General features: G+C 40.5%; 1 protein-coding gene across 32 annotated transcripts in view; it reads left to right on the top strand.

Moving 5' to 3' along the window:
• RBPMS (RNA binding protein, mRNA processing factor) overlaps window positions 1-23,323 on the top strand; it is a 172,899-nt gene that overhangs the window by 94,313 nt on the left and 55,263 nt on the right. For all 32 annotated transcript variants that reach the window (XM_077849042.1, XM_077849035.1, XM_077849043.1 and 29 more), the window contains one exon: window positions 14,732-14,882. In XM_077849042.1, the coding sequence (XP_077705168.1) occupies window positions 14,798-14,882 (85 nt within the window). In that variant the 5' untranslated portion in view covers window positions 14,732-14,797. The remainder of the gene's footprint in view (window positions 1-14,731; window positions 14,883-23,323) is intronic.

Genomic DNA, 23,323 nt, shown 5'->3' on the forward strand with positions numbered 1-23,323 from the left:
TCATTTCCAGTTGATAGCTAAAGAAACTGAGGCACAGAAAGGTTAAATAACGTTCCCACGGGCAGCCCCGGTGGTGCAGCGGTTTAGCGCCACCTGCAGCCCAGGGTGTGATCCTGGAGACCCTGGAGACCCTGGAGACCCTGGATCGAGTCCCACGTCAGGCTCTTTGCATGGAGCCTGCTTCTCCCCCTGCCTGTGTCTCTGCCTCTCTCTCTGCATCTCTATGAATAAATAAATAAAATCTTTAAAAAAAAAAAAAAAAAGTTCCCAGGATTAGCAGCGAAGGTAGATTTGAATGTAGGCAGACTCCAAAGGACACGCTCCTAATTGTCAGTTACAACCTCTTTGGGAGGACGTTTCATCCAAAATTGGTTGTGACCTTGAATCGGGAGGTCTCCTTTGTAACTGTCATTATAACTCTAGCTGATGTTTCAGGAGAACCAAATCTCCACCCCCCTACCAGTAAGTGGACGGGGAATCCACTGGGACCATCTTCTAGTTTCTTTTCTAGTCCTGGACTTGGAGGACAGAAACAAGGTTTTTCTAACTTTGTTGTTGGAGTGCTTAATATCCTATTTTAACTACTTTGTAAGTTTCACCGTAAGAGTATGGCATGGTGGTAAGAGGGTATGAATTTGAGTGCTGTAGTTCGTTGATCTGAATAAAAGTGAAGCCGAGGATAAAAACTATATTCTAGGAAGTGGCCTAGTCACTAGGCTTAGCATATGATCAAAATGCTTTTATTCCAGACCCAGGATGGCTAGTGAAGGATGATAATAGGTGTTTCTCTATTGTGTCCAGGCTGTTAGAACACCGAGAATTGAGCTTGGCACAGTGTTATCAGAGGAGAAATTACATAGGCTAAAAATCAAGGATAAACCTCTAGAGACCTTCCAGGTTGGGTATGGATGCATATTCCTTTGTCACTAAAACTTTCAAAGGTTAGTTTCATTGTGTTTTATGGAACATCTGGTTTAGAAACAAAAACATTTTTTTTCAAGGGGTTAAAAACAAGAATGGGTGGCCTCTAAAAACTTAATATTCCCTTGAAGACTGTTATATTAGGCAACAGAGCAGGGAATTGTACCTGAGTCTATAGCTTGACTTCAACCCAAGAGCCACTTATATCTACAGAGCCCTTGGAAAGGGGTTTCTTCAAGTATAATTGAGATATATTACCAATAGAGAGAGACACATTCTTTTCAAATGATTGTTTAGGGAAGGAGGATAATGAGTAGTAAATCAGATTCTTCTTAGGTAAATCCAGAGCAAGGATTTTGAGGTAGTTGGATTAAGAAAAAAAACAAGGCATAACTGCTTTGATAGTTTCTCAGTGGACAGTGACCCAGAAGCACAGGCTATTGTGTTAACAATCCTGATGTTTCTGCAAGCAATGTCTTTATTTAGAGAAAATATGAAATATGGTTTACATGTGACAGCTTCTTCGCACTTGTTCGTTCCTTGTGGGATCCCCCGTCTACCTAAATTTCAACACAGTGGAAAATGAACAACCACCTCCATTATTTTCAGAATATAATGTAGTCTTTGTCAGCTAAAAGAATTTCAAAGGACTGTAATGTACACGCGCACACAATCATGAGAATCAAAATTGAATTCTGGATTCTCCCAGTCAATTGTGAATTTAGGTGGATTACTTTCTGGATTCTCCCAGTCAATTGTGAATTTAGGTGGGTCTTAATTTCTCTGTCTATATTGCAGAAGTCATTGGCCTTTTATATTTATATTGTATCAGACTACCCTTATATCAGGATTCTAATATCCTTGCCTCCTGCCCACTGAATGCTAGTATGGTCTTCTGAGATCCCGAAAACACCCTCACACGTTTCCAAATATCCCTATGGAGTGGGGCGGGGGAAGTTGGGGGCCAGGGCCAGTGGAGTACTACTTACAATTGAAAACTACTAGGCTAGGTGGTCCCAAAAACTAAACCCTGAAATTTCTGTGAATTTTATGCCTTCTGTAGATAGCCCTTTACAACATAGTGTCAGAGAACCTAACCCAGACCTCTCTGTCAGCGTGCTTTTGTGATCTTTACTCAGTTTTGGGGTTCTCCCCCCACATTCTATAAATGTTAATAGAACATTTTTGCTCATTCATTCTCAGAAATAGTATGTAGGAAGAAATTTTCGAAATTGTGGTATTGATTTCCCCCTCATACTATTCCCTTTATATCATCTTTTCTATTTATAATATGCAGGTCTTCTAACTTCTCTCCACACATTGTTTCTGAGCCTCCTCTCCCAACCGGAACAGATTCCCTGATGCAGGTTTCTTTTTGGCTTGTCTTGAGTCATTTTAAAGCTCCAGCTGAATGTAACAATTGTTTTCAGACTCCTAGGGAAATTCTTACATGTACCTTGCCTAGAGTCTGTTTCTAATCTGAATATTTTATGCTGCTTGTGGAAGAGAAAGCTTGACAATACTCAGAAAGCTGTAAATAAATCTTGGTCCCCTCAGACTTCAGAATATCTCTATAAAGTATGTATTTACCTCCTAGTTTCTGATGGAAATGACATGTCTATCAATTTTCAGAAAACTATTTGCATTTCTAACTTTTGTTTTTAACTTCTAGAAGGTTAAATTCTTTCAACTTCATTTTTTATATATCAAGATTTGTGCTCCCAAGGTTTTACTTTCATGTAGCCAAAATGCTCATTGAAAATTGGAAAGGTAACAGCATAGGGCATCTCTGGGTGGCTCAGTGTTTTCAGCCCAGGGCGTGATCCTGGAGTCCCGGGATCGAGTCCCGCATCGGGCTCCCTGCATGAAACCTGCTTCTCCCTTTGCCTGTGTCTCTCTCTGTCTCTCATGAATAAATGAATAGAATCTTAAAAAAAAAAAAAAAAGTGTAGAGAAATGTGAATCAAAACCACAGGGAGGATACCACTTCACACCTATTAGGATGGCTAAAATAAAAAAGGCATTAACAAGTGTTGGTGAGGATGCGAAAAAATTGAGATACCCCTACAATGATAGTAGGTTTGAAATGATATAGCCACTTTGGAAAACAGTTTTACTGTTCTTCCAAAATGTAAACCTAGAATTCAGTAATTTCACTCCTAGAGAGTTGTGTTCACACAAAAACTTGTACACAAATGTTCATAGCAGCCAGAAAAAATGAAAACAATGTCCATGAACTGATGAAAGGATAGACAAAATGTGATACAACTGTACAATGGATGATTATTTGATAAAAATAGTGAAGTTCTCCTATGTGGTATGAGTGAACTTTGAAAATGTTACTCTGGGTGAAAGAAGCCAGTCACAAAGGACCGTGTACTGTATGAATCTGTTTTAGGAAATACGCAGAATAAATAGGCACAGAGGAAGGAATAATAAAAAGCAGATTATTGGTTGGAGGGATAAGTTGGAGAGGGGAAAGTGGGGGGTTTGAGAGACTGCTACTGGGTCCAGAGTTTCTTTTGAGGGCTGTGAAAATGGACTAAGCTCTGTTGGTGATGGTTGTACAACTCAGTGACTACAAAAACCATTGTACCCAAAAGGGTGGATTTTAGGTTATGTAAAGCACATTTCATAAAGCTATTAAAAACATATGGTATTCTAGCAACTTTAAGAATAACATTTAATTTTTAGGTAAGTCAACATTAAATAGAAACCGAAGTCCTAAGCAGGTTTTTATATTTGATCATTTAGCAAGAAAGAACTTAAATGCATTTTTATGGTGGGATGAAAAAAATCTTCTGAATAGAGGGTAGTGTAATTAAGCCACTTCCAATTTCTGGATCAAGAGCCAACACCCCCCCCCCCCCAATACTATTGTGACTAGAAATCTTTGAAGTACAAAATACAGGTAATAAGAATCATTCTCTGATTTATTAGGAAGAGGTTGCTGAGAAAATGGATAGTTGTTAAAACTCAACCGAAGTCTTGATCTCAATAACTCAATAACTTAAAATATAAATGTTTTACAAACGTGCATGCCATCAAGAGTATACCAGTCTTTTGGGCAGCCCTGGTGGCCCAGCGGTTTAGTGCTGCCTTCAGCCCAGGGTGTGATTCTGGAGCCCCGGGATTGAGTTCCAGGTCAGGCTCCTTGCATGGAGCCTGCTTCTCCCTCTGTCTGTCTGTCTGTCTCTCTCATGAATAAATAAAATCTTAAAAAAAAAGTATACCAGTCTTTCTACTCCTGATATTTGAATGCCTTCTTTCTTACCCATAACTACTGTTTAATGTACCACTGTTGACAGAAATTAGCAATATTAGTTCAACTTTAATGTTTGATCCTTGAAAATTTAGAACGAAATCAGTGCTTACCCACCCCCTGCTGCCCCATACCCCAGTCCTGCCACACAGATTTTTGTTTTGTGGGATCATAACCGTGACCTTAGAGAAGTTAAAAGCATTAAAAGTTTTGACTTATTAGGCTCAGTGAGTGATAAGTCCAGCAGTGGACACCAGGTAGATCAGCTACCACCTGGTGGAGCTCTGAGGCTTAGAGTTTATTACAGCAGGTTATGAAGTAGCCCTGGAGATTTATTGGGGGTCTCTGCCTCGATAAATCTGAAGAGGCACATCAGAACTCCAGCTCTCAAAAGATCTGTGGTTTAGTACCAGAAACCAAGAAAAGGGCGGGAGGTGTGGAGTGGGGAGAAGACAAGATCCAGGTACTGAGATTAGATTATGAGGTCAGAGAGCGGTCACTACTTCGTTTGACCTTGACTTGAGCTCCTTGCCTCAGGTTTATTTCCTGGACACAGAATGGTTTCATTGACTTCGTTTGTAAAGGTTAGAAGATTCTCAAGGCTGAGGAAGAACAGTGAACAGATTATTACAAAAGAAAATGGATTTTTATACACTGAGATTTTATTGTATATATTTAGTTGCTGGTGACCGTTCACTCTCATTCTGTATTAGAAAGTCTGAACGAATTGGTTAAAACCTATAACTTAAAGGGCATTTATTTCTCCTCTTCAGCCTAGACACCTGGATAGGCAGGGTTTTCTGGAATCCTCACGTTACTTTGGAGTAAGAGTGGGTTTTCATTTGGAGTTGGGCCATGGTGAAAGGGGCAGTAAAAAGCTTATTAGAATCAACCAGGAGGGGCACCTGGGTGTCTCAGTCGGTTAAGCGTTTGCCTTCAGCTCGTGATCCTGGGATCAAACCCCACATAGGGCTCCCTGCTTAGGGAGGAGCCTACTTCTCCCTCTGCCTGCCGCCCCCTTTCTCTGTCAAATGAATAAAACCTTAAAAAAAAAAAAATCAACTAGGAAACTCAACATATGATGTTGAATCTTATGAAATGGCTGCTGCTTTATTAGGCACCCCCACCCCCCCAAAAAAAGTTTCATCTGATCTAGTACATCCATTACAGACCTACTGGATTGCTTTATCAGAAAAGATGTGTGTGAAACGCCTAAAAGTACTGAGTGGCTTACCGGATGGCTTGTGACCGTCTCCCAGAGGAGAGCAGAGTCTGCTGACCTTGGGATAAGTGGTAGAGGCAGCCTATTATTTTCCAGTAGCTTCATATCATCCAAATGGAATAATATTAAACATTTGAATTTGCCCATATTGGGACTTTGTGAAGCTTTCGATCTGGTACTTAATAGGAGAAACCAAGCATCAAGAACAATTCAGCCTTGAGAATGCTTCCTCCCCAGCTTCAGGCCATGAACTTTATTGATCCTTTATAAAAGCAGTGTTTAGGGACACCTGGGTGGCTCAGTGATTGAGCATCTGCCTTAGGCTCAGAGCCTGATCCTGAGGTCCTGGGATCGTCTCCCGCATCAGGCTCCCGGCATGGAGCCTGCTTCTCCCTCTGCCTTGTCTCTGCCTCTCTTTCTGTGTCTCATGAATAAATGAAATCTTTAAAAAAAAAAGTTTACTAGAGCAGTTCAATTATCTTTACCCATCTCTTGCCCCCTTTTAAAAAAATTTTCAACATATTTCGAGTAAGAAGTTGAAAAGTAAAAATGAACTACAATAAATTTGATTAGAAACTTTTGGTTATTTAGATGCTTCCTTTTAAAGGTTCAGTATCTTAGTCACAACAGGTAGCAAGGGATGTTAAAATTCTAGGTCCTCAACTTTTTTAGTCACCATACATAAAACTGATGAATGGGTTGTTGAATCAACTTTAACTTTTTAAGTGGTAAAACAGTTTTACCTGCTATGAATACATAGGTTGGGGAGGGACCCAAGTGGAATACAAACCAAAACAAGTGAATCTGACTGTATTTCAGGTGAGTAATATAACCACACTGAAGCGGAGGGGAGTGAAGTGGGGAGAACTAACCTAAATTATTCTCCAGTATACTGGCTGTATTCTTTTAGGCTAAGAAAAAAACTAAATATTGAACTTTAGTTATTAATAAGTTTATGTTGATACTGTTGTAGCAATTCCATAACTGCTTAGTTGAGAAATAAGTAAATGTAAAATGGATAATGTTTCTAGTATGCAGATGAGGAGTTAGAAATATGGAACGGGAAGACTAAAATTAAGCCAGTGGTGTTAGATTGGAATTGGAGCTGTCAATACAGACTTACTGTTATTGTTTTTAACATATCTAAAAAGATGTAGGGAAATAGATACAAATGTGGAAGTGTGTGTGCATGTACATACAGAATACAGACCTGGGACCATCTGAGTACTAAAAGAACTAATAATTATAAATCGAATCAAATAAGCTATGAATCAGTACTGATGCATAAATGAACAAATGAATGAATAATAAATGGAGCAGAAAAGTAAGCTTTTCCTTAGAGTAGAAAACAAATATAGAAGGAATGATGGGATTAGCAAATCACCATTTGACAGCCACAATAGTTGTGATTGCTTCAGGAAAGAATGTTTAATAGATGTTAAAATTAGTGGGTGAAAGTTTGATGAGAAACCAGATATTTATATAGTCCAAAGTATCTCCTATGAGATCTTTATTTAAAAAAAAAGAAAAAAAGTAACCTTATAGTGGAGAAACTTGGCAAGTGATCAAAGTTATCACTAGTAATGGGACAGAGATGACATCATGTGCCTCCTGATATGGTACACTGAGAATGACACATCTCTCCTGTGATATTGCTGCCAAAAATGCATAACCTGAATCTAATCAAGAAACAAATCAGATAAACCCAAATTGAGGGACATTCTGCAAAGTAGCCTGTACTCCTAAAAAAAAAAAAAAAAATGTCAAGGTCACCGAAGACAAGGACAGAGGAGGTACTCCAGGAGACTAACGAGGTGACAGCTAAATGCTATGTACGATTCAGGATTAGATCCTGGATCAGGAAAACGGATGTCTTTGCTTTTGGGAAATCAAAGTATAAAGGCTAAAGGGGCGCATCATGCTTCAACTTACTCTTCCACAGTTCAGGGAGGAAAAAGTGTGCATGGTGGAAAGCTGAGCAGAGGGCATGTAGCAATTCTTTGTACTGCATCTGCAGCCTTTCTAGGAATCTGAAGTTACTTCAAAATATTTTTAAAAAACTGAACAGAACATCCTGATACAGCTGGTTGTGTGCTAGGTGGTCGTCTTCTGGTGCTCCATAGGGAACCACTTACACTAGCTCTCTCCCTTTCTCCTTTTTAATCAGATTTTATAAATTAAAACTTTACAAAGTAAACTTATTTGTAAGAAACTCAATACAGAACTATACAAAACACAAGTTCTCTCCCCCTTCCCTACTATCACCACCAAAGTTACCACTATTTACAGGTTAATTGGTCCCACCATGAACATTGCTGGGCTTGCCCAGGTAGTGCTCACTGACCAGTATGTATGGTCATACTTGTAAGTCTCCTCTCCCTGCCAGACTATTGAGCATCATTGATGATCTTTTTTTCTTAGCCTCATGTTGCTGTGGACATGTGTGTGTATAGCTTTGCTTTTGTTCTTTACCAGAATTTTCTCTAAATGAAGGCTTTCATTGTCCATAAAATGAGTTGGCAAGGACTGACAAACCCAGCTACTTAAATTGTAAAGACACTGGGGTAGCTGCTAGCTCACAGGCTTGAAGAATGTACCAAATGAACAGCCTCCATCAGGCATTGGGACACCTCTGAAAACCGCGGTCACAGGAACTGGGGGACCTTTTCTGGGGTAGGAGACTGTTCCAGTGACTTATTGCCAACCACCTCCATTTTCTGTGTCTCCAAAACTTGAGGTTGAAATCCTCAGAATACAAGACCCCATTTAGGGGATCCCTGGGTGGTGCAGCGGTTTGGCGCCTGCCTTTGGCCCAGGGTCTGATCCTGGAGACCCGGGATCAAATCCCACGTCGGGCTCCCGGTGCATGGAGCCTGCTTCTCCCTCTGCCTATGTCTCTGCCGCCCCCCTCCCCGCCCCCCCCCCCCGTGACTATCATAAATAAATAAAAATTAAAAAAAAAAAAAAAACCATTTGGTCATTTGGAGCAGCATAGTCCCTTGAATAGTGAGAGCTGTCGCTAGGGAAGTAAGGGCTTGGAAGGTAGACACAGGCCCCTGAGTGCCCTCCCAGAGAAGGAGGATCAGCAGAGCAGCCATCCCAAACAACTTCTCTTTCCAGGTCTCCCCTACCTGCTTCGTGTCTGGTCTGTTGTGTGTCTCCTTGCAGTCCAGCTGCCCTTGTGCTACCAGAGATAACCTCACTATAGTGAGTCTCAATGGTGTTAGCATCAGCTTGGGAACTTGTTAATAATGCCCGTTCTCAGGTCCCATCCTAGACCTCCTGAATCAGGAAGTTGGGTGTGTGGTGCTCCGCACTCTATGTGGGAAGTCAACCAGATGATTCTGATGCATGCTAACATTTGAGAATCTCAGCCCTGCTAAACCTGATCATATTATACAGGTTGAAATTGTTTAATAGCTCAGCTATGCGCATATTCCATAGTCCTTCCTCATGGTATAAAAAGTCCTGTGATCTCACCACAGCCTGCTTGTACAGTCATTTACCCACCTCCCCAACATGTGTGTGTGTGTGTACTTGTGTGCACTCTCCCTCCTCTACATCCTGTCACACACAATTTTGCTGAGCTCTTTCCTGGACTGCCACCTGGTCAATTTCTGCTCTTCTGTCACTTCCTCTGTGATGCCTCCGCCTCCCCTCTTCCCCAGTCCCTTTTCTGCCTTGGATAGGTTTCTCACAAAGTCCTAAGTATTGTGTTGATCCGTTTAACCATTAGTTTACCTGTATAGCTCGGCCGCTAGAGTATGGGCTCTGAGCTCCTCAGGGTAGGGATTTCATTGGTTCTTATGTCTCTGACACACAAGAATTATATGCTTGGTTAAATTTTGGTAGTGGTGTTTTTGTTTTGTTTTAAAGATCTTATTTGAGAGCAGGAGAGAACAGGAGCAGGAGGAAGGGGCAGAGGGAGAGGCACATTCCTTGCTGAGCAGGGAACCTGACAGGCCGCTCTCTGGCTCTTGATCCCAGGGTCCTGGGGGGATCATGATGTGAGCTGCCCAGCCCACTGCCCCCCCCTTTTACTTTCTATTATGCAACTTCAAGCCAAGCAAAAAATAGAGAATATAGTAACGAACATCCATTAACCCATCACCAGAATTTGCCAACTTAATATCTTGCCACATTTGCTGCATCTTTTTTTCCCCTAAGTGTTTTAAATACATGATGTTATATCATGACATTTCATCATTATAGTCTTTTTTTTTTTCCTTTAAGATTTATTTATTTATTTATGAGAAACACAGAGGCAGAGACAGGCGGAGGGAGAAGCAGGCTCCATGCAGGGAGGCTGACATGGGACTCGATCCTGGGTCTCCAGGATCACACCCTGGGCTGAAGGCAGTGCTAAACTGCTTAGCCACCGGGGCTGCCCTCATTACAGTCTTTGTATCTTAGTGCCAAAAGCTAAAGATATTTCCTGGGTTACCATAATACTACACTTAATAAAATTGACAATTCCCCAAAATCGCCTCTGCCCATGCTGTATTTGGTTTTCTCCATTTTTCCACAAAAGGCCTTTCACATGTGGTTTGTTCTATCAAGGACCACACATCTCATGTGAGGGTAGGCCCTTGAGGATGTTTTAGTCATTCTAGAATAGTCCTTTTCCTCTTTTTTCCCTTATTCAGTGAATAAACTCCTAGCTAATCTTTATTCTTATGTGGGATAACAGAAATCCAAGACTAGTTTGCTACTAAGGAGTTGGAATGTTCTTTCTGTTCAGAATAATTCAGGCTTGTAAGGTCTCAAATCCATGATTTGCAGCCAGTAAATCAATCATTCCAGCACCAGCCAGAATGCAGAAGAAGCCAGTGCCACAAGTGCTAGAGAAACAGGAGAGCTATTTAGGATCTGGACTTTGTGCATATTCGCTTAATAGCTTCTCCATCTTCTCTTCAGAAAGTCACTGGAAGAGCTAGAATTCATTTAACAGTGACTCTGGATCTCTGTAGACTTGAGTGTTCGGGATTTGGTTATTTCAACTTGCCCTTTCATTGTATTTCATTCTTTACTAGCTTTTTTCTTATCCTTTTAGGACTCTGGGCTTTGGTAGGGTTTTTGAGCAATAAAATGGCATTTTTAAGCTCTCTAAGTTAGAATGTTAATATCAATAGGACATACAAATTTGCATTTGGAGGTTTAAGCCTAGAATTCAGAAAAATCTTTTTTAACCTTTATTTATATAGAGGAGAAAAGGGAAAAGAGGATTTTAAAAATTCTTCAGCAGAGTCCTGAATGTAGTAACTCAGTTTAAAGCACTACAGTATGTAAATGCAGAGTCTGAAGTTCTTTTAGGAGTTGCTAATTGCTCTTGGTAGCTTTTGAGATAGAATTATTAGCATTTCTAGTGATTACAATACCAAGCCATATACCAGTTGAGTAAGACTGTTCTGTGGATTGAGTCACCTGTGATGTGGATAGAGGTAAGATTGGAGATGGGGCTGGTGAAAAGGGGGAAACTTACCTAAATGAGGCTACAGAAGGTTCAGAAAAAAGTACTGTGAATTATTTTAGAAACTGTGGCCTGGGAAAGAAAACTGTGTTAGCATGTTAGCAAGACTAGCTGGGACAGCCATAACAAAATACCATAGACTGGAATGGTTTAAACAACAGATATTTAATTCTCTCAGCTCTGGAGGCTAGAGTCCAAGATCACATTACCAACCGTTTCAGTATCTGGTGAGAACTCCTCTTTCTTGCTTGTAACCACCTCACTGTGTGCTCATGTGACCTTTCCTCCATGTGCACTTTTGGAGAGCAATCTCTTTTGTCTCTTCCTCCTCATCTCTGAGGGTAGACTAATCCATTTTAGAGGCTCACCCTCATGACCTCATCTGAACCTAATTGCCTCCCAAGACCCCACCTCCAAATACCGTCGTGTTGGGGGTTAGGGCTTCAGTATAGGACTTCGGGGAGAACATGAACGTTCAGTCCATGACACTGAAGTATAGGATATGGAACTGTCCTGGTACATTCTTAAGAATATGAGACTATTAAGGTACATTGTTCATCAACACTATCTTTATACCTCCCAGAGTTTGTCCTGGGTAGGGGTTTTAGTCTTTGTAGATCACAGTGAACCTGTATTGGTTTGGCCACAGTGTTTCAGGCCACCTTGAAGAAACTGTTGGCTGTCCCTGTGGTCTGTCAGATTGGGTTCCTTCTAAATAATTTTATTTTTAACTTGACATCATACTAATAGCCAGAAACTGTCCTTTCTGATCACCATGTAAATAAAATACTATTTACAGGTATAAAAGAAGGGTTTCTCTTCATTGTAGGAGGAGTTTTGGTGAATTACAGGCAAAAAAGGAAAATTGATTTTGAAAGGCACGGAGTTTCCCCCCTTCACTTAACAGTAATCTTATCCTATCAAAGTTTAATGTGAAATCACTTTGGCCAGAGAATAATCTTATTAGGGCTTTAACTAAAAGCACAAGGTGTTGGATTTTTTTTAAAATGTCTCCTTATCTATCTTCCTCTTTCCTTCTACTCCCATGATCACCCTCCTGTGCCCTTCCCCCTCCCCTGCCCGTCCCTTCACCATCCTTTAACATTTAAAACGTTTTTGGCTTGGCTGATCCCTCTGGATAGAAACTGAGCTGAGCAGGATATTGATTACCAAATATGGTATTGCTGCTAAAGATGTTAGAGGAATGTGGCTTGTATTCTAAGCCTCCGGCCTCTGAATAAGCTGCCAAACAAATTAGGTCATTTTAACTTCTGAGCTTGCCCTTTTTTTTTTTTTTTTTTTTTTAATAAGGAACTGGAACTTTGATTTGGAACATGGTGGTGGTATTTTAGCTCACATAGGGAGGAGGGATGTGAAGAGGGGGGTCGAGAGTGGGGGGAGACTTAATTCAGCATGTTTTAGGCCCTGAGCCACCAGGCCAGGCGGTATAAAGACGCAGCATGTTGTATGCAGCCTCTTCGACTCTGGAACACCAGTGGAAAGAGCTGAGGCACAGAAATCAGATGTGCCACCTAATTATCATCTGAGGCTAGAAGCTCCAGAGGACCACTAACAAGTCCCAGGATGCTCTTCTCAGATTACAACAGGCTGGACGGCAGTCACCAAGTTGATGTGGGCTCAGGTTTAGGAAAGCTGCTTCTTCACAGGTTTGGTGGGAGTTTAGTGCCAGGGAGGACACCTTGAAATTGATGGCAGATTGTTACTCTGTGTAGCTGATGGGTATGTGAATACGCAAGTCCATTCACAGCATACCTTCTAAATGATAGCTAGAGACTGTCTGCTTTTGTCTCCCAGCAAAGACCACAGCTCTCTGGGTTCATATTTGGGAATATTTATTCTGTTGTGATATTCTCGTTGATAGAGTGAAATGCTCTTAAGTGGAAGCGGATGGAAGTAGACTCTGCTTCAGAATGCTGCTTTGTTCTTTTTCCTCATCTTTGGCAAGATAATACTGAAGTTTCATAAGTTGAAACAAACACTTGATACCAGGGAAAGAATTTTTTTTTTTTGCATTTCTTATAACTGGCACCCCCATTTTTGCTGCTTATTGTCAGTTAGGGCTGTACAAAGTGGCTTCCTTCTCTTCCTGCCCACCCGTTTGCCACCTTCAGCTGGTTTCTGCTCAGAGAATGGATAAATCAGGCTCACAAAGAAATTCCACCCACTCCAGGATGTGTGTAGGTCAGGGCTCTGTGGTGTTCGTTGTAGCTCCCCAAGGACTTCTTTCCTTCCCACCCCCCCTCCATATTTTTTCATTGCTGCTATCATCTAGTCACAGGCTCTTCTTCCCATCTTTGGAGCTGAGCCTGTAAAGTTCAGAGTTGTTCATCCTGCTCTACAGAGAGAGTCTTACTAATTTCTTATGAAAATTGCTCTTTTCGTCAAGCTAATTAAGTCAAACGGGGACTTTGGGGCCCATAGACCCACATGAGCACTAAATGGAAAACCTGTGTTCTTAGGATACTCCTTTTCAGAACCCCACCCCCTTTTCGGAACATACCATACAGACAAACATAGGATCCGAGCCATTTTGGAGCACACTTATGCACTATACTGGGATATTTTTTTGTTGCCGTTGTTGGAACACATAGCATTGGAAAATAGGTATCATGAGATTTTTCATTACATTTAGTAATGGAGGCTTTTTTTTTTTTTTTTTTTACTTATTTGAGGGAGCAAGCACAAGTGGGGTGGAGGTGGGGGAGACGGAGATGCAGACTCCCCTCTGAGCAGAGAGCCAAACTCAGGGCTAGATCTTAGGATCCTGATACCATGACCTGAGCCAAAGGCAGATGCTTAACTGACTGAGCCAGGCAGGCGCCCCAGTGGAGGCATTTTTGAATGGTGAGAAGGTTTCAAAATAGACTTATCTTGCCCTAAATCTTGTGGTGTTATAATGTTTGTTATTGAATATGTTTAAGTAAACTGCAATAATAGGGTCAAGAGTAATTAAAATTACTACCCAGTCTTTGCGTTTGCCCATATAACCTGTTGCCTAACTGTGTAGCTAATAGGCCAGCTGTAATCAAAACCAGGACTTTACCACATCAGGATTTTAAGATTTTTATATAAACTTATAAGCTAATTAGAATTAAATACTTGTTCATTGAAATCTTAAATCTTGGTTCCTATTTTACTAACTCAATACATGTATCACCATTAAGAAAACTCTCCAGTTAGAAAGGGAGGGGAAAGGGGCACCTGGGTGGCTCAGTGGGTTAGCATCTGCCCTCAGCTCAGGTCATGATTCTAGGGTCCTGAGATTGAGCCCCATGTCAGGCTCCCTGGTAATGTGAGGAGTCTGCTTTTCCCTCTCCTCCTTGTTTCTGCATGCTCTATCAGAAGAATACATAAAATCTTTAAAAGAGGAGGTGATTTTCTCCCTCCATTTCTAGGTGATGACACTAAGGCATTGAAGAATGACATTGTTTCAGGCCAGTGTCAGAACATTGGGTGGGACCTAGATGTCCATAATTTCCAGTATTGCACAGAGCTTTACAGGAATTATTTTATTCTCATTGGTAATCATTCATTGAAGTTTTTCGCTATGCTAAGAATTTGCTGGTCCATATTGAAAACTTGAACCTGAACGTTTTTGTTCAAGAAGAAAAATAATTAAACATGTAACAATGTTTTAAGTAAACAAAATCTCCCCTAACTTTCTGGACATGTCATATTACAGGTTTTCATGTATTCTGTGTAAGTAGTGAGAACCAGGGCTCTTGCTGACCTTTTTTCTGAAAGACCAGGATTTACTGGTGTGTTTATTTTGTCACCATTCCGGTTTGACTCTAAGGAAATGAAAACATCTTCCATTTGTTCTTTATTTCCAAAGGGCATCCGCTTCGATCCTGAAATTCCGCAAACACTACGACTAGAGTTTGCTAAGGCAAACACGAAGATGGCCAAGAACAAATTAGTAGGGACTCCAAACCCCAGTACTCCTCTTCCCAACACTGTACCTCAGTTCATTGCCAGAGAGCCATGTAAGTTGATCTACTTTTCATTTAAAAAAAAAAAAATAAAAGAATAACTAAGAATTGTTTGTGTGCTGCACGTGAAATTACACCACAGGACATAGAGCTGGCTGAGTGTCATTTTCCGTTTCTGTGAAGAGGCTGTGGATTCTTGCTGTCTGAATTCCAAATACAGTAATCTTGTTGATGATTGACTGTCCCGAAAGGTGGTTCGGTTAGATTAAAACTGTAACTACTACAGAATTTCGTTTGATGTTTTGTAGATTTTCTTAATGTCATCTTGACCTTATCATGAGGGTGTTCTGTTTGCCTGGGGTACGAATCCTCCTTTATTCCCCCATCCCTGGACAGGAAGGCTGGTTCTCAACATCTACTCCATTTGTTGAAGAACATCAATTCTGTGGCTTGGGAAAAGAAAATATTAAAAGTGAAAGAAGCAGATACTAAGTTCTGTTTTTGAGAAGAATTGAGCCTATAAATCTAGAGAGAAAAGTAAACATACACGAAGAATTTGTATGTTGGAACAATCAGTTCTAGCAAACTAATACTGGTGAATTTAAGGAAATCTAGGGCTTTGTGTTTTAAAGTAATTGGGTAAGGATACTGACTAATTGCTAAACAAGTGTTTTACCCCACCTAATGAGCTTATTCCCTTAAATGGCCAGGCTATGGTTTTGCCTTTGATTGAATAACTTGAAAAGGTTGTCTTAATTTTCTTTCTTAAGCTCAATCAGCATAAGTGAGGCGTGAGATAGGCCTTAACTTTTCCTTTCATTGCATAGCTATATGTGATTTAATATGGCAGGGGATTCAAGGAATCCCAAGTGATTTGCTGTTATTTGGAATATTTTTGCTCTTTCGTTCTTGATCTTCTTTCCAAACCACATGATCTTGATCATCTTCCTGCTTTCCTTGACAATGCAGTATGTTCAACTTTTCGTACTGAAATTGAAGGGCACATGAGTTTCTTTCTTCCCCCATGTCATGTGTGTGTCAGATTTAATCAGGTTATTGTGGAAGTTAGAGCCATTATGTAGCCCTGTAACTCTTGAGAAAGCTGCTGCTTGTCAGTGGAAACTAACAGATAAGAGTTTTCTCCCCCAGCATTTTCTAAAATTTTTCTGTGAAGCCAGAAGTCATAATAGAGAAAAAAATATTTGTTCTTCTAGGTCTAGGGAAACTTGAAACCTTTTCTAAACAGAAGTTTCATTTTATGGTACAGTTGCACTACAGGAAGATGAGTGGACATTCCTTACATAATTCTGTATCCTTAAAGCATCTAGGACAGTACCTTTTGTATATTGCATATATTTAATAAATAATAGTGATAAGTAGATAGATTAATATTTTAATTTGGTTATTTGCAGAATTGCTCCATTTGTATGCCTCTTCATTTCCCTCTGAAATGTCTTCGCTCTTAAGACATCAGAAAAGAGTATTTGTAAGATACCTTGATTTAGAAAAGGCAACCTAGAGTACCTCTTTAGTTTTCTAGTGAATTTTCTGACTCAGATCTGAGAGTATTTTAAAAAGATTAATTTAGACATCAAGTATAATGCTGAAAATACTTGATCCTTTCAATTCTTTATTGAATACTTTTGTTCTGGGTCCTCAATTTTTTTTTTTAAATCTGTTTCAAAAGCTCTGAAATTGGTAATCTGGGAAGCTCTGAAATTGGTAGTCTGGGAAGTGATAGCCAGTTCACAACAGGGTACACAAAAGCAACAGAGATGAACAAACTGGAATCCATAAGTCTCTAGAGTTGTAGGAGAGCTTAGAGCAACATTTATTAGAACACAGCTCTGGCCAGCTCTACCCACCTCCCTTCCTTGTGCACAGAACAGCTCAGAAGTGGTCAGATAATTTCCATGGCATAGTCAAAACTCGCCTGGGCTGCTCGTGGCAAAACAAACGAAGTGTAAAACAAACAAAAACAGCAGTATATTCTTGAGAAAATAAAAGCATGATTTCTCTTAACATAGCTCCTTTTTACGGCATAGGGGTCTTGAAGAACAGCAATTGCACTCTCACTCATATTGACTTTATCATCCATTACAGTTCCCTTTGGGAATTATAAACTTCCCTGTCACATATGCAGAATTGTTTTCCTGAAAGCACACTGCAGACTAAGAACACTGGTGGTTCTTTACTGGCAATTCCAGTTGATCGGTGTTCAAGGTGGTAGTTCAATCACCGGTAGGAGTAGACTGCAGTGGAATCTTCAATTTTTGGGATTGAAAAAACCCTATAGGGCTGCCTGGTTGGCTCAGTCAGTTAAGTGTCCAACTCTGGATTTCAGCTCAGGTCTTGATCTCAGGGGTCCTGAGATTGAGCCCCTCAAAGCTCCATACACCATACTCTGCTTGAGGATTCTTTCCCTCCCTCCCTCTGTCCCTTCTCTCACTCGCTCATGCTGTCTTTCTCTAAAATACTTCTAAAAAGAAAAAAACCCTATGGACTTTTCTATTGTAGAGGTTTTTAATATTTCATTTTGTTGATGTTTTTATACAGTTGTAGCTGAAACCTATTTGCTGTCACTAAAGGAAGAATGTGCTAAGATTCAGTTATACAACAAATACTTGAACTCTCATTTCTCAGATACCTGTTGAACTCTGCTGAGCTCTCAGTGTGCTAGAAACTGGGGAAGAAGGGAACTGGTTGCTGCCTTAAAAGAGCTGGCAGTCCAAGGGATTGGTAGTGGTCAAAGTTGTCAGCTAACTTAGCCCATATAAAGGATGTAAAAGCTTTTTTTTGCAGCTTGTCCCGCAGATCAGACTGTCTTACTTGCCACACACCTGCTCTGTTTCTGCAGAGCATGACAAATGAGAAAACTAGGGATTGTACTTGCCAAGGGAAATGATGACTTAGAGTGGAGAACCTTGGCTTTAGACTTGAAGATGTCAGAATTCTGCTCCTGCCAGTCATTGTCATGCTTGTCAAATCATTGTCAAATTTGACCTTAAAGAAACACATTGAACCTTTGCCATGCTCCTGTTCTCTCAGCTATAATACGGGAATAATACCTTCTTCACATGCTTCTTATGAGAGCTAAATAAAGTAAGATCCTAAGGTTGTGTTGAGGAGTAAGTGGCTGTAATGGATATAGGTAGAGCACCAGTCAGACGTAAAGTAAAATCTTAATTAAAAAAAAAAAAAGTTGCTTTTTTCTCCTAATAGTTAAAAGTAGGCATTGACCTTCTGAGGCTTCATCACTGTGACTGTAGTCAGTTGTCTTTGCAAATTAGGAGAAAGGATGAATGAAACTGTCATACGCAGTCTCAGGAAAGTGTTATACTTTTCTAACGAAGTTTTTTTTTTTTAGTTTCAACTTCTTGTTCCCTTGTATATAATGAAGAAAAATACTGTGGAAAAAGTAGGAAGTAAGAGATTTAGAAAAATTGTAAATTATATAAAATTCTCAATTATGCCTTTGCTGATACAGCAGAGTAGTGTTCTGTAGTTGAACTCTACTCTAGAGATGAAAACCGAGCAAGTGACTGTATCTTTGAGTTTTATTTTTCTCATCTATAAAATGACGATACTCTGTGCCAGACACTGCAACATTTTATGTGAATTGGATTCTCAATAGCACTATTTTACAGTTGAAAAGCAGGCCTTGGAAAATCCAGTAATTTTAAGGTTACCTGGTCATCGGATGTTATATATGATATTGAAATCCCAGCTGCCAGTGGATCTAGATGTAAGTGTATCTGAAGATAAAGTCTTTAAAGACATGATCAAATTAAGCAAGGCCATTAGGGTGGGCCCTAATTCAATATGACTAGGTTCCTTAAAGATGAGCAGGGATGTGTTTACACAGAAAAAGCCAGGTGAGGATATGGCAAGAAGGAGGGCCAACTGCAAGCCAAGGTACAGAGGCCTCAGGAGAAACCAGACCTGTCCCCACCTTGGTCTTAGAACTTGTAGCCTCTAGAACTGTGAGAAAATTAATTTTTATTGTTTAAATCACCCAGTCTGTGATATTTTGTTATGGTAGCCTGAGCAGACTAATATGTCAAGTGATAGAGCCTGGATTGAAATTCCGATCTATTACTTTTAGTTTTGTGTATTTGGTCTAGTTACTTAATCTCTCTCTCTCTCAAATCTTTAAAAAAAAATTTAACTAATACTCTTATTAAATACCTGGTAAGCACACACCTCTTGGTGAATAATCAAATCACTTCCTTGTTTTCCTGCCATACCACTGGAATTTCCCATTTATCCAGTACTGACCCTGGCTATGTGGAAGTGAATTTTCTATCTGAATGTTTAGAAAACTACGTAAAGTACCAGGGCAAGGGCCTCCTGGGGACAACACTCTGTAAGCCTGAAATGTGATAACTTTCATTTCTGTGGGATAAGGCCATTCAGGGCCTTATCTGAAACTCCATGTGCCCCTGAAACAGAGTTGGGGTACCTGCCTTTTTCTAAGAAGCATACACAGCATGAGCCATCTGAAAGACTCAGGTGCCTGTCCAGTCCCTGGCTCTGCTCAAAAATGTGCTGGTCTGGGGTCCTGTGTCGTGTCTCCCTCCCTCCCCCCACAACCCTGCCCCAGCAGCAGGTGCTATGTATCCCATACCTGCCTTCCTCAAGTGAGGTCGTTTAGAAAGCCAGCGACTGGCTGGCTTGATCAAGCTGGTTAGAGGGAGGCAAGGTGAAGACAAAGTTGTAGGTGTTCTGTGGGCGTGAGGGCAAGACTGTTTTTATGAAAAGCAAGTTCCTTAGATGTTTGTGTTTCATATTACACGATGCAAAATAGTTTGTTTTCTCTGAAGATAGAAATTGTACTTGCTTCTCAAGGGAAACATTTCTTGAAGTTCAGAAAAATACAAAGAAGAAAATTCATCAAATTCTACCAGAGATAACCACCATTAACAATTTGGTGTATATCCTTCCACAACTTTTAGTATGCATTCAATAAAATAATGGATTTCTATCCAGTTTTTGAATTTCAGAATCATTTAACTTATCCTTTTAAGATAAAATTCAGTGAGATTAAATGGCCTGTAGGGCCAAAAATAGTACCTGGACTCTCATGGTCTGTTGCCACAGGTTCTGTGTTGCCTTTGCTGGAGGATACTAATTCACAGTGACACAGATCCTTTGCTAGAATTAGAGCAGGAGGAGTGGTGGTAGACCACTGGTAGATTATCTAATGTCCCAGGTGAGCACAGCCAGCTAGCTCCTGGAGTTCAGGTGGTTGAATGAATAAACTGGGATTTTATTAAGTGGATAGGAAGAAAGGAAATAGCTATTTATTGAGCTACTATTCTAACTTCCCCCAAATCACACAGCTCATTTTAGGCCTAATTGCTGGTCTCACTGCACCACTTTCTGACTTAGAGCCCACAGGTGCTTTCGGCTCTATTTGTTTTTAAGGTATTCCTTAGGGGGTGTTTTAAACTCACCCCAGCCTTGGAGCACCCAGGTGACTTGTCGTTTAAGCCTCCAACTCTTGATTTCAGCTCAGGTCATGATCTCAGGGTCATGAGTTCAGGCCACATGTTGGGCCTCACACTGGGCGTGGAGCCTACTAAAAAATGAATGCATAAATAAAGTTTCCTCATTTTCAAATGTCAGTAACTAATTGAAATTTTTCTTTAAAATACAATACAGAAGGGCATCTGGGTGGCTCAGCTCAGTTGGTTAAGTGCCTGATTCTCGATTTAAGCCCAGGTCCTATTCTCAGGGTCATGAGATATCAAGCCCCCAATCAGGATCCACACTGAGTATGGAGCCTGCTTGGAGTTGTCCCTTGCCTTCTCCCTCCCCACCGGCCCTCCTTGACCATGCTCTCTCTAAAACAAATAGCTCACTTAAGTCTTTAGAGAAGATCGTATTAGAGACCCCTGAGGCCTGCAAGAGATTATAAGGAAAAGATTTCAGATCACGTCACTACTCAGTGAAAGTCAAGCTTCCATATAACTCTGTAAAGCATAAGTTTGTTTTTTTTTTTTTTTTAAGATTTTATTTATTCATGAGAGAGAGCGGCAGAGACATAGAGGGAGAATCAGGCTCTGTGCAGGGAGCCTGATGCAGGACTCTATCCCAGGACTCTAGGATCACACTCTGAGCCAAGGCAAACACTCAAAGGCTGAGCCACCCAGGCATCCCTGTAAAGCATAAGATTTTGATAGCCAACATGCATTAACTGTAAAGTTGACCAAATTGAACTACTGATGGCTTTTAGTTTGGTGTAATTCATTCTGAGTTATTTCAGAAAATATGAGTGACCGTTTTCAACAGTTGAGGTATTTTAGTTTAATGAATAATTGCATCATCAGCAAAGATGAGGATATTTGACTTTATAGTTGAATGACATGCCGTTTACTCAAGTGTTTCACATCATTCAGATAGAAATGGAAATGGGCATGAATGGAAACAGGCAACAATTCAGCTCTGTTTTATATTGTTTCAGATCCTAAGACTTCATCTGCTCAACCTTCTTGAAACAGTGATAGTATGAAATCAGCATATATCCCTACTAATTTATGGTTAAGTAGACAGTGTATTCACTAGGTGGTCCCCCTTTGTAAAGTCCCAAAAGACTGATGAGCAGTCCACATAAAATTTTCACACAAATCAGACCTCACCTGCTCTTTATATAAAGGATGGGATTGAGAGGCCTGGTCCTGCAATTGTTTGAAAGTAAAACTAAAACAGAAATAGGAGGGATTGTCTGACTGGTATTGGGTCTCTTATTTAGGGAGATAAAAGGTTTGAGTCCCTTTTAAGGAAAATCCTTGGAGACAGGTATGTTGACCATGTGAATCACAATCTGGGTTTATCTGCATTTGAGAAATAGGCTCAATATCCTTTTTTTCCCTTGAATCTTCTCTTTGCAAAATAGTTTCATTTCACTTTGTAAAGTGACCATACTTAATCCCATTGTGGTGTTAGTGGAGGAATACATAAATTTAATGGGTTAAAAGTACACACTTTCCTACCATCTAGAAATAACTACTGTTAATGTTCTGTCATTTATCTTTCTACATACGTTTCTATCCTTTTATACAGATGTGTATAAAAAATAAAGTGTGTGTCAGGTTATCTTTGGTTTAGTTTGGTTACAACAGACAATCACACTGTCCTCATACCTCACTTATCTCATGACCAGTTTTCCATCCAGGGCTGTATACCCTAAGTGACTTGAAATGTCATTAGGAAGTACCATAGGGATGTGGTGCTGCTAGGAAGGAAGCTTCCCTCTTCCCCAAGCCCCCACCTCACTTCTGCCAAGTTTTGGGAAAAGAAATCCATGGTAGTGAAGTCACAAGTTATTATTTCACTTATTTTTCTTACCCAGTCCTTGCTGGTAAGAGTTTTGATGGGAGGGAGAGCCCAAATGTGAAAAGGAAGTTGTGGATGATGGCAGTAATGGGGAGTCTTTGGGTGGTCAGAGGCATTGGGAAGTGGAATAAGGAAGAGGGGCCAGGAGATGGACACAGGGAAGAAACCAGGAGGCAGTTGCCTGTTAACTAGAAAAGAAACCAGGGCATCAAAGTATGGAAGCTGGAAAAAAAAAAAGTATGGAAGCTGAGCTTGCAGGATCGTGTTTGCTTAGATCATGTGCCCCATTCCCTCTGAAGTGGCTCCACAGTAGGCCTGTGGAGGGATTCTGTCTTTGGCTGTGCATCCGTTTGAAGCTACCAGAAATGATGTTCATAGAAACATACCAGTGGTTTCCCTTCTGGATATCACGTCATTATGATTGAGTGACCCCACTGAGCATTCTCTCACCCCCACCACCACCGGGTGTTTGCAGGCCCGATTCTCCCATGATTGAGAAAGGCCCACTGTCAAGAATCAGGACATGAATTTAACACTCAGGGTGTGTGTAAGGGTGCCGGGTGATTAGGCCCCTGGACATCCTGAGAAATAGAAACATGAAATAAAACTGCAGTCTATGAGGACAGCAAAATACTCTTAGACACCAAGATACCTTAACTAATGTTTGTTTCCACATATGACCCGTTCTGACAAAGCAAAACTATTGTTTTCCTTTAAAAAAAAAAAAAAATTACTGCACCAATGTTGACAGCCCACATTTGCCTTGATCTTCTCTTTGAACCTGCACACATTCCTAGTTTTTGCTCAGTGTGAATAATTTTTAATAACCAAATTTAACAATAGTATTAAAATAATACCTAGGTAATGGATGTGGTAAGAATTTTTTTTTTTTTTTTAAAGATTTTATTTATTCATGAGAGAGAGAGGGGCAGAGACACAGGCAGAGGGAGAAGCAGGCTCCATGCAGGGAGCCCAATGTAGGACTCCATCCCAGGTCTCCAGGATCAGGCCCTGGCTGAAGGCGGCGCTAAACCGCTGAGCCAACTGGGCTGCCCAGGAATGGTTTCCATATAGATAAATACGGTTTTATGTGGGAGGTGAGTTATTGCAGCACTGTGCAGATCAGCGAGTCTGATCCAATTATTTACATTACAGTT

This window comes from Canis aureus, chromosome 15 (genome assembly GCF_053574225.1).
Source record: "Canis aureus isolate CA01 chromosome 15, VMU_Caureus_v.1.0, whole genome shotgun sequence".
In the NCBI taxonomy this organism is placed as follows: Eukaryota; Metazoa; Chordata; class Mammalia; order Carnivora; family Canidae; genus Canis; species Canis aureus.